The following is an 11,853-nucleotide window of genomic DNA, read 5'->3' as shown; positions in this document are numbered from 1 at the left end:
GGTCATATAACTTAATATAAGCGCCGGAGAATAGAGGTGTTACGAGGGAGTACCGGTAACAAACGCAAAAATGAAGGAGGGGAGATAAAGACGATAGATGTTGTTTGATAGAGGAGCAAACCACTTCAGAGCACCCGCCAACCACCAACTTACAAGAGAGTAACACATACAAAAAAGAAGGAGGGGAGATAAAGACAATAGATGTTTGATAGGAAAGAAGGAGCAAACCACTTCAGAGCACCCGCCAAACACCAACTTACAAGAGAGCAACACATACAAAAAAGAAGGAGGGGAGATAAAAACGATAGATGTTTGATAGGAAAGAAGAAGCAAACCACACCAGAGCACCCGCCAACCACCCACTGACTGTTTCACTACAGCAGTCACAAATATCTCATCTGTCCCCGTCGTTTTATGAAAGAGAAATTCTGAAATTATGCAAACTGAGCCCAAAAATGTAAATAAAATTATACGATTCTGTCAATTTTAATAAAAAATGATAAAGGAAAATAATCAGAAATTATGCAAAAAATGATCAAATTTTGCTAAATTATGCGAGGTGCATAAAACCACGGGGACAGAATATAGAGTGAATTGACAGAGAATATTTAGTAGAGACCAGATAAGTCATCACAAGTCATCATAAGTGGTTTCACATGTTTTATAAATATCAGTATATTATCAGCATGGTGTACATTATTCTTTTACAAAACAGCATAGTATTTTATCAAATGTTTTAGTTGAGTTGACATAACTTTGTACAAAAGTTTCAAGTATACATGACATGGTAGATCATAATAATAACATAATGTATTGAAAGTTCTCTTCTTTCGCTCCAAAATTGGGGTATAGAGGCAAAGTAAATTCTGACATGGCTCTGTCAAAAAATACACTTTGTACATTCTCTTTTTGTTGTTTGTTTTAGTAGAGGTTTTACGGCACTCGCAACTGCATAAGGTCATATGAGCGCCAGAAGATTAGAGGTGTTACAAGAGAGTAACAAACATAAAAAAGAAGAAGGGGAGATAAGGACGATAGATGTTTGATAGGAAAAAAGAAGCAAGCCACATCAGAGCACCCGCCAACCACCCACACATTCTCTTTTTGGCGTCAGTAATATTGAATAAGTCTACAAAGTAAAGACAGACTTAGAAGTTATAACTTTCACCAGCCAAAACATTTTTAAAAACATTTTCTTTCCAAAATTCACAAAATATTAAAAACTACTGGTATCTCATGTAAATTTTAAGTAAAATTCGCTACAACATGTTTTCCACACTGCCCGTCAGAGCGTGTCTGGGCTCAGACGTAGCGTAGAGGGACACAATAGTCTGGCAGACAAAAAGAACAATTTTTTAAACAGAGATACCAGGTTAAGAAAATCCCCCCCCCCCCCCCCATTAAAAACAAAACAACCTTCATCATCATCATCAATGCCTTTCACCCCTGGCAGGGTATAGGCCACATACAAGCTCCTTCCATTTATCTCTGTCCTGAGCCATCCTTCCAAGCTCATTCCAAGTGAGCTTCATTTCTCTCATGTCCCTTTCTACGGATCTCCTCCATGCAGTCTCGGCATTGAGAAGAATAGGACTGACGTGGTGCTAGCGTGTCGTACGAGGCGACTAAATGGCGAACCAGGTAGTGACTCCTGAAACAGAGTCATCCTACCTCCAGGTCGGGGGTTGAGTCATGAGGCTAACAACCTCTCTCGTAAAAAGAACCGGTTACAGAAACACATACAAGCAAAACAACCTTGCTGGCTGGAAAATCAAACTCAGGACTTGAGTGTTCAACAACACCAACCAAAGAGCCTGACCATTCGACCACAGACCTCTGTTCAAAGTTCCCAGGAACTTAAGGTTGTTTCAGAATGCTCTCGGTGTACGGATCGGATTAATGAATAAATTTCCTCTTTGGAAAGTGGGGGCTCAGAATTCCCCTCGTCGTATGGATATGATAGTAAAACACGACGTACGGATAGAGGGTTAGTTAAAGATGATAACAGTTTACTCCACATGCCCACAAATAGACCAGCTCCTGAGTCCCCAGCTCCGTGACACAAACAGCATTGATCGAATCAATTCAAGATAACAGTTGAAAATGCAGTTAATAAAGCTATCATTCATAAAACGTTCTTGCTTTACACAAAAGCATAAAAATCTCCAAGTAAAAGCCAACAAACAGAGTAGGAAAAGTCTCAACAATGGGCAGCCTGACTAACTTGGCTATGCACGGACAGGATTGTAATGCAAAACAGTGAGTCATGCAAAAGATAACATTTCACAGTTTAGAAATACAGTGGAAACCATATATATATATATATATAACAGGGAACCAGTAATAACAGGGAACCAGTAATAACAGGGAACCAGTAATAACAGGGAACCAGTAATAACAGGGAACCAGTAATAACAGAGATTTTTAATCCTCGTTTTTTCCTACTCTTTGACTTTGTCTCTATCAAAAGTTACCGGCAATATCAGGGCCTCATTGGAGCCCAAAAGGTTATAGCAGGGACAAAGGCTCTTCAGCAAGGTGTAAAAAGTGAGAGGGAGAGGGAGAGGGAGAGGGAGAGGGAGAGAGAGAGAGAGAGAGAGAGAGAGAGAGAGAGAGAGAGAGAGAGAGAGAGAGAGAGAGAAAGGGGGGGAGAAAGAGAGGGGGTGGGTGAGAGAAGGGGAAGAAAAGAGAGAGAAAGAGAGGGAGAGAGAGAGAGAGAGAGAGAGAGAGAGAGAGAGAGAGAGAGAGAGAGAGAGAGAGAGAGAGAGAGAGAGAGAGAGAGAGAGAGAGAAAGCCCACGCAAGCCACACTACTGCTGCAAACACACACAGCTATGCTCTCGCGTAAAGTGTCATGCGCAGGCCTGCCACATGCATGCACATAGCCAAAACCCCTGTTCGTGGGTACTTGTGGCAAGGGAAACTATCCATGAATAAATACAGCTGGATTAGTCCACAAATGCTTACTTTCCTTGCATTTCTGATTTAACAGGGATCGGATATAACAGGACTTTTTCTCGGGCCCCACCATCCCTGTTATATCAGGTTTCCACTGTACGATTCATACTCAGATTCATGCATATATATGTGAGGCTCAGGCATGGTAAAATCAGGCGCTTGTCAAAATAATAAAATCAAAGAAAAAGGCATTTTTCCCACCAGTTTTGAATTTTTCTCTCGCGAAATTCGGTTTTCTAATTTTTTGGCTAAACACCTTTTATGTTTATATGAAAACACATTTCCATGTGAATTTTACTGAAAACCCTTGTTTAAAGTCACAAAATATGTAATTTTTAGTTTTCAAGGACTCTTAAGCTATTGAAGTTACCAAACTTTGGCGGCCATTTAAAAAAAAATTAATTCAACCATTGAAACCAGGCTACTCCATCTTCTTCAATGGCAAATATCTCCCCTTCTATTCAAGCCAGACGGGTATTTTTTCCACTGAATGCAAGGTAGTGCTGGGCGGCTAGGTTCCCGATTATTGAAAGCTAGGAATCGTAGGAATCGACTCCGAACCCAATTATTTACTTTCTAATGACGTGATTTCTTCCGGTGGTTACCTGGTTGGCTCCGAACATCTTCAGGATTTAGGATAACCTTGATTTCGGAACACTACGAAGCATCAACTTCTATTTTTCAAAAAATATATTCTTAAAAAAAAAAAAAGATTTTAATGATAAAAGTAACTGGTTACGTAAAAAGGAGACGGAACTTTACTTCCGTAGTATTAATTGTGGGAGTCGGTTCCGGAATCGACTCTTCGCCTGGCTCTAATGCAAGGCAAATGTATAAGCTTTTAGATGATACCAATAACTCCACATGACCAAAAACTGACGAGCGCCTGATTCCACGGCGTCGTCACACATGTAAACTGTATATATATAACATACACGTTCCTGTATATTAAAAAATATGTGTATACAAAGCAAAGAAATGTATGTTTCTTCAGTCAATCACAGTATAACACAAAATGAGATCGTATATATAATATAACATTTCCTCTTTCTCCTGCCAACAACAAGAACAAACACACAACCAGCCTGAGAATTTCGTGAAAATCAAGACAGATAGACAGAGACACGATGATTTAATTTTTTAAATGTACGGTAAGCGCTTTCACTTTTACACCCTCATTGACACAATTTAGATCATTTAGAAGGTCGGCTTTCGACCCTGCCTGTAAGGCCCAACCTGTCCTGAGAGTCTGAGAGGGATACAACCTCCCAGCAGAAACACTGAGAATAATCTCTAAATAAATTCTCCCTACTCGAGAATAGAACTTGGGACTCAAGCGTGTGATATCAAAATGCCTAACCTCTTCACCATTTGAACAAAGATCATGCCAGTAAACTAGATCTAAGCTCTGAAAGAAAAAAAATAATTAAATGGCATCATACTCGTGTCAGAGTTGTGATATTTGGAAATGCGTACACAAAATGTGTGTGAGGAGCAGGAAGTGCTGGGAACAATTCTGTTTTCCGCGTGAAGGAGGTTTTTAGTATTTTATATAAATTTATGAAGAAAAGTTCTTTTAATCTCTAGCCTCAGTTGTTGTGGAAAATTATGATTAAGTTCAGACAAATTGAGACTAACTGCTGTAGTACAAAGTACGGGTGACATTGATTCACCTGTTACTGTTAGAAAGATAGATGAGGATAAGTTGCACCTCAAATTTTTTACCGCACTAAAATGAAAACCATTGTTAGTGGTGTAGCAGTAAGGCACTTCCCTGTTGCATACAGATGCCCTGAGTTTGATTCCGAAGGGGAGGTCTTTTATCAAGAATATTATATGGGTCTTTCTGGTAGGATGTTGTATCGTTACCTCTCCAGTCCCTGGCGACAGTGACAGATGGGGTTGAAGTGAAGCTCACCTCCTTACTGGGGGCTCCAGTGGCTAAGTGAGTAGTGAGTTTTGACTCAAGCAATGTCAAGCAAGTGTCGGTGACACGGGGATCAGATGGGTGGTCACTGGAGTGTGTCCTTGAGCAAGACACGACAACCCTAGCTCAAATTACAGGGCGCTGCACAGTGGCGACTGACAGTGGCATTGTTTGTAAACTGTTCTGTATTTGTGTACTTATGTATGTATTTATGCATGTATGTATTTATGTATGTACATATTTATAATTATGTATTTATGTGTGTATGTTTGCCATTGTAAAACAAAGTGCCCTTCTGGGACAAATAAAGGCGTCATTTATTTATTTATTTATTATTTATTTATTTACTAAATAAAAGATCTAAATTGTGCCGATGGCAGAGTAAAAATAAAAAAACACCTACCGGTACATTTAAAATGAGAGGAAAAAACAAGCAAATATTACTGCTGAAAAGAAGATTTCTGGCTTTGCGCTAACAAGAACCTGAGTAGATTTGTGGAGGGAAAGGGGACCTCGTGACCTCGAGCTTTCTCTTCTGGCTGAGCCTGCCTGGGAATTGTTGATGAGTTCGATGATGTTGAACAATTGGATGGTGGGATTGTCAATGAGTTAGACGGCGGGATTGTTAATGAGTTAGAGGGCGGGATTGTTAATGAGTTCAACAAGGATGTTGAAGAACTAGATGGCGGGATTGATGGAGAGTTTAACAAGGATGTTGAAGAACTAGATGGCGGGATTGTTAATGAGTTAGACGGCGGGATTGTTAATGAGTTCATCAAGGATGTTGAAGAATTGGATGGTGGGATTGATGGTGAGTTTAACAAGGACGTTGAAAAACCGGATGGTGGGATTGTTAATGAGTGCATCAACGATGTGGAAGAACTAGATGGTGGGATTGTTAATGAGTGCATCAACGATGTGGAAGAACTAGATGGTGGGATTGTTAATGAGTGCATCAACGATGTGGAAGAACTAGATGGTGGGATTGTTAATGAGTGCATCAACGATGTGGAAGAACTAGATGGTGGGATTGTTCTATTCAACTGAGAACCCGATGGCATAGCCTTGACCTCTGGCTGACTGTCAGATGTCAGCATAGACCGCAGGCTCCGGTCACCCCACCCTCTGCACTGATGGGAACTCCACTCTCGAAACTTTACAAGATGCTTGCACTTGAGACAAAGCATGTACGACTGACTAGAAGGACCTAGGTTGCCAGCAGCGAGAACCCCGAAATCTTGACCGGAATGATGAACCTGAGCATGGTCAATCATAGGCTGTTGGCTGGACGTGGTATGGACACACTGCAGGCAGAAATACAACATGGAGAAGGAGCCGTTCGGCCGGCAGAACTTGCTCAGCGCACTTAAAACAGGTGTGTGGTCAGCACCGGTGTTGTCCGTCACACTCCCGGCCAGCTGGTCCTGGTAGCAGGTAATGATGTGCTGGTATATCTCCTGGCCTTCCGACGAGAAGAACTGGCAGTCTCTCACCCCGCCACCACCACGGCAGAAGTAGATGAGCACGATTCTGTCTTCCACTGCCAGGTTGGCCGTGGCGGGAGCCTGGCTGTGGTTGTGCAGCAGGTGCTGGCGCATGTCGCCGACCTTCAGGGTCGTAAACGGACACACAGAGCACGCCAGTAGCCATTCTCCCCGAGTCGCGCTCGCCACTGCCACTGCCGGCGCTTGCACGGACGATTCTAGTTGTTCGGTAACTGCAGAACTATCATCTCCTAGTCCTGGCGCCTTTTCTGGCCCTCTTTTAGAAATCTTTCGTCTTTTGTTCGTTTTGTGAACACTAAAGTCTGAATCCCCCGAGTCTTCCTCGTGTTCCCCGTCTTTGTCTGAGCAATACACGAAATCTGAGTCGTCGCTCTGCCCCTCGGGGGTGTTTTCGACCTCGTCAGCGGGATCAAGATCAGTCCTGTCAGTTTCATTCACTGAATAGCTCGATGATTCCGTTCTTCTCACTCTCCGGGACCGACGAAGCCGTGGGACGAGCAACGAAGCTGGTGCAGCACCCTCTCCCTCCGCACCGACAGCCAAGGCCGACGAGAAAAACTCTCCAGAGGCGGCAAAGAGAGAGGAAGAGGAGTCCTTGGGTATGGAGGTTCCGACTGAGACGAGAAGTCTCTTCAGTATCTCCGAGGCCGTGAAATGGGACGTAGAAGGTCGCTGACCTTCACCGGCAGTTAATGGAGCTGCAGTCTGGGCAGTCGGAACTCTCACTTCATTGTCACCTCCACAGTATACACTGGCGTCTTCTGACCGCGACACTCGACTGTCATCAAAAAGAGGAGAACCTCTAGGCTGCTGCTTTACCTGCACATTTTCACCAACATGACATGGCGCAGCATCATCTGTATTTTCCTCGATTTCTTCTTTAATGGACACACTTCCTCCTCCTTCACTTTCAATATGGTCATTGTCATTTTTTCCAACTCCATTGCTGTAGTGAGAGCTGCCTTGAGTGAGAAGCTCCTTGCAAGTCGAAGAATTTTTGTGTGTGGGAGTACATCCCAAAGAGAGAAGAGACTCTCTAGACGACAGAGAGGAGTTGCCCTGCGACAGAATCTCCCTGAGAGAGAGGTCAGACGGCCTCAATGATGGGACCTGCGCAGGCACTTCTAAAACACCTCCCCCTCCTGGGCTCTCGATATGGCCACTGTCATGAGATGAAACTACAGAAGTAAGGGCCCTACGTTTACTTTCCGTACGAATCACAACATCATTTTGACGTTTCAAAAGAGAACGAAGTAAATCATATTTCTTTGCCTTAGAATGTATATCCCTGCTCGTTTCTTGACTATTCAGGAAATCTTCAGGCACTGGAGTAGGGGAATTGGGGCCATGAAAACTATCAACACACAGTCTATCCGAGTTCTGCAGTCCATTCGCCAGCAGGCTGCTGCTGCAGGGAGTCCCGACCTCAACAGCCTCAGATGTGACGACCTCCGACACGACCTCTTCCATCTGTTTCTGAAGTCGCTCCGCACACAACACAGGAAGCTCTGGACCAGGGTCACGGCCAGACAGCCCAGGCATTTCCGACTCTGCATTGTCGTATTCGAAATGTCCAGGTGACAGCTCTGGGACATCTTCTTCTGGCTCTTCTTTAATTCTAACAACTTCGTTGTTGTTGTTCCAGACAACAGATTGAGATTCTGAAATCACATCGACTTCTTTGTCCCTAGAACATGATGCAGACTCCTGCTTTACACCCATCACTAGCTTGTCATTACATGACAAAATCGGAACATGATCTTCTTTCACAGCCCCAGTTTGACACAAATCAGTACCAATATCGTTCCCCAAAGCAATAAAGGGCTCATTAACTGGGGAAGATTTACTAGTTTCTGCAGATATATCTTTTTCAGATTTCACCCCTTGAACTTCACAACAATACAAGTCATGAGCGAAACATTTAGACTCTTCTAAAACAGAATATCCGTTGTGATCTATTCCTAAAAGAGAATTTTCCCACAGTCGGCCGGCATTGTCTTTCTCACTGGCCTCCGTGGGAGTCCTCTCCGGGACACCGTCTCCATCTGTTTCCTCCAGGAAGTTTGGAGGCCTGGGACACATTATTTGATCTTTATGGAAAGTATTTCCATCACACGGAGTTTGGAAGTTTCCAGTAGTTCTACCCCCTGTTTCATCTCCAGTGAAACTGCCGGGAATTTCAACTTGTTTAAAATTTGGGTCGCTTGTGCCTACACAACCAGTTTTGGAAAAAGCAAGATGAGAAGACGTTCCAATATTCGTGAAACTCCCTGACATATCCCAGCTGTTACCTTCACAAACTGCCTCCTCAAACGCGGGGATAGGAACCGTGCTCGGCTGTACACCCAGTAAAACGTTTTCCAGAGTAGAACGTTCCTTTCTTTGTCCTCCTTTATTGACAGAGGATGTCGTTTTGTCGCCCTCCCATTGTCTTAAACCACGCTTTTCTTTGAGCTGCATAAGCCTAGACGTCGATACTTGTTTCCACTCTTTCGACAATTTGTGCCTTTGAAGCATGTGCTCAATGTAGCTGGATTTACTGAACGCCACGTGGTCGCACATGCTGCAGAAGAAAGCATGATGACCCAGTAGATGCTTTAGTAAAACCATCTCCGCCTCACTTCCTGTGCGGAACTCACAAAAGTTGCAGTGAAGAAGAGGCTTATTCGACGGCACAGGACTGCAGTGACTTGTATTCTGTGAAAACAGAACGTGAGCATCTGACAACACGGCACACACACCACGGTTGTTCTCACAGTTTTTGTAACTTTCCTCCGATAACGTTCCATCCAGCAACATCGGCAGGTTAGGACTTACGGCAGAAAACATATCCAGGGTCAGTGTGCCAAAACCTGTACCAGAAGATACTGTGGGGGGACCGACAGTCAGCTCAGCCATCTCTCTCTCTGCTAATTGATTGTATCTGTTGGGCCAGGTGCGGGGAAATTTGATGTTTCCATAAAATATAAAAATAGATCATTTCTTCATGGCAACCTGAAAAAGAACAAGAGAAAAAAAATGACAAAGTGTAAATCTTAAATCAAAGTAAAAACTTCAATGCTTTTCAAACTACTTACAAGTATGAGCAAAGAGCACACTGGCAAGATCTCTCATTTAATTAATGTTAAAATGATAGAAAAAGAAAGACCTATAGACAGAAACAACAGAAGGAGAGGAAAAAGGAAGAATCTAAGAGCACAAACAACTAAAGAGTAAAAACTTTTCAGTGCCAACTGTGAAAGAGATAATTAAACCTCTATAGATATTAAATATTCCTTTGGGAAAAGAGTTAGAAGAAGTACAATGGAACTCTGTTTCAACAAACTCGGATTCAACAAAAACTCGGATCCAACGAAAGGAGTTGGGTTCCCCGATTTTTTTATCCATAAAAATCAATAAAAATTCTGATTCAAGGAACACATTTCATTTAAGCGAGCAAGCTCGGATTCAACAAAGTCGTTTGCAGGGTGAACAACTCTATCCAACCAATCAGCAGTCTGTTTTCATACCAAAAAAAGACGTAATCATGCACCTTATCATCTGTTTGTCGGAGTCGGATGGCCGACCAGAAGACGTGTGACTGTGTCTGGGGGGATGGGAGGAGGGGGTACAAAAACGATCCCAGTAGGACCTGAACATTTCATAATCGAAGTGACTATTCGGACTCGAGTCCGAATATGAAAAAATGTTATTCAGACTCTGATTCTTGTCCAGCATGACAACACTTCCGACTTCCTGTGACCCGTGACTCCGGCTTCCTGTCCTGCCTCACTCGTGACTCGCCTCAGGATCACTTCGGGCAAAATGGCGTTAAATTGTGCAGGAGCCGAGTTTTTATTTTATGATGAATTTGAGGCCGGCCTGAAAAGTTATAGCGCTTCTAATAAATGTTGTCAAGAGGTCATCAGAAGCAATTAAAGATGGCTCGTTAGCGTGTGTCGGGGTCGGATGGGCGGCCTGCACACGTGTGGCTGTGTGTGCGTGTCGGGGAGGGGGGGGGCCACTATCGGTCCGGGTGTTGAACGTCGCATACGCGTCAGTCTCCCCCCCCCCCCCACCCCCGGCAACTGATCATTATTAATATTACAATATAAGTAGGCTAGTCTTGACGTAGATCTACGTATGAATTGTGCGCTGGTCTATGGAATCAAAAGTTGCAGTATGCTCAGCTCTGCTCACAGCAACACAACTTTTTCTTGGTAAACAATCGAGATGACACAGGCTTGTGTGTTTGAACGAATCAGTCTTTTTTTTTTACACAGCTCACATAATGTGCAGGTGCCAGGTGGTCTGCTAATCAGCTAATCTTCAATTTTACCTTTTTCTACAACAAAGAAAGTGGGAAACATGGGGGGGGGGGCGTATCAATGAGGCGGTGGGCATAATTGGATCGGCAGAAAAGGTGTGGGGGAAACTAAAAAATGGCGGAAAATTGGAAGCACTGACCGATAGATCTATAGAACGAATACACTTCCTTTTTTTCCGGACCCGAGTCCGAATAACATTTTTCCATATATTCGGACTCGAGTCTGAATAAGATTTATTTTTATTCGGACTCGAGTCCGAATAATGACGGCCTTTCATAATAATCAGGTTGGCCGTCATTATTCGGACTCGAGTCCGAATAACATTTTTTAATATTCGGACTTGAGTCGGACTGGTTCTAAATTTATAGTCTAGATCTAGATCTAGATCTGGTCACAGTGACAAAACAGGGCAGGGGAAGAAAGACAAAAGAAAACAACAACAATCAACAAGGAAGAAGAAAACTGATGGCATCATCAAGAGGTTCTGGAACAGATGAAGAGAGGTCACAAGAACACACAATTTTAAAAGAAGTAGATTAGGAGAATGCATAAAAACCAGTTTCTGGATCTTACTTTTAAATCATAGATCTAGATCTAGATCTAGATATCTAATTCATAATTATTTAATAAAACCACAACATAATTGACAAAATGCAAACATGTTGCAAGACAAGAATCGGCCTAGAAGAATTCTGAGGCAGCACAATTTGTTTTGTACTTACACTCCACAGTACAGGAGGTCAACCAACCAGTCCACTAGACTCTTGGTTGTCTTCCACTGACACTGAATCAGTCTGACAATTACTTCGATTACTCCACATGACAGTCTACAACAATCACAATGCTTAACACTTTCCACAATCAAAGTCTAAACATTTTCCAGTCACAATACTTACTAGATCTAGAGAGATTTCGATCTAAATGTTTTCCCTAGACTCTGTGTTTACAGGCCTACACAACAGGCTTGGGACTGTCGACCCTTGTCTGTTGTTTCAGTTTGGAGTCCGGGGTGTCTACATACACGGTAACGGGCACGTAGTCTCAGAGTCTACGTACACGGTGACCGGAAGGTCAACCACTACCATCGTTCTTCACAGAACTATCGTGTTGTTCAAATATACAATGTAATCTTACACCTTTTTGGGACTTTGTGCCCC

At 43.0% G+C, this 11,853-nt stretch overlaps 1 protein-coding gene across 2 annotated transcripts; it reads right to left on the bottom strand.

The window, feature by feature from the left end:
* Positions 1-5,257: 5,257 nt before the first annotated feature.
* Positions 5,258-11,688, bottom strand: LOC101847599. Of its 2 annotated transcripts, XM_005103933.2 has the most exons (3): positions 11,593-11,688; positions 5,902-9,383; positions 5,258-5,856 (listed from the first exon to the last, which is right to left on the bottom strand). In XM_005103933.2, exons 2-3 carry the CDS (start codon positions 9,285-9,287, stop codon positions 5,325-5,327), a joined length of 3,918 nt encoding a protein of 1,305 aa, XP_005103990.1. In that variant the 5' UTR covers positions 9,288-9,383; positions 11,593-11,688; the 3' UTR covers positions 5,258-5,324. The 2 variants fall into 2 exon arrangements, with proteins under 2 accessions (XP_005103990.1, XP_005103988.1); XM_005103931.2 differs by having other exon boundaries at positions 5,258-9,383.
* Between the last annotated feature and the right edge of the window lie 165 nt (positions 11,689-11,853).

Source organism: Aplysia californica, unplaced genomic scaffold (genome assembly GCF_000002075.1).
Source record: "Aplysia californica isolate F4 #8 unplaced genomic scaffold, AplCal3.0 scaffold00397, whole genome shotgun sequence".
In the NCBI taxonomy this organism is placed as follows: Eukaryota; Metazoa; Mollusca; class Gastropoda; order Aplysiida; family Aplysiidae; genus Aplysia; species Aplysia californica.
This window is presented reverse-complemented; position numbering and strand designations above follow the sequence as displayed.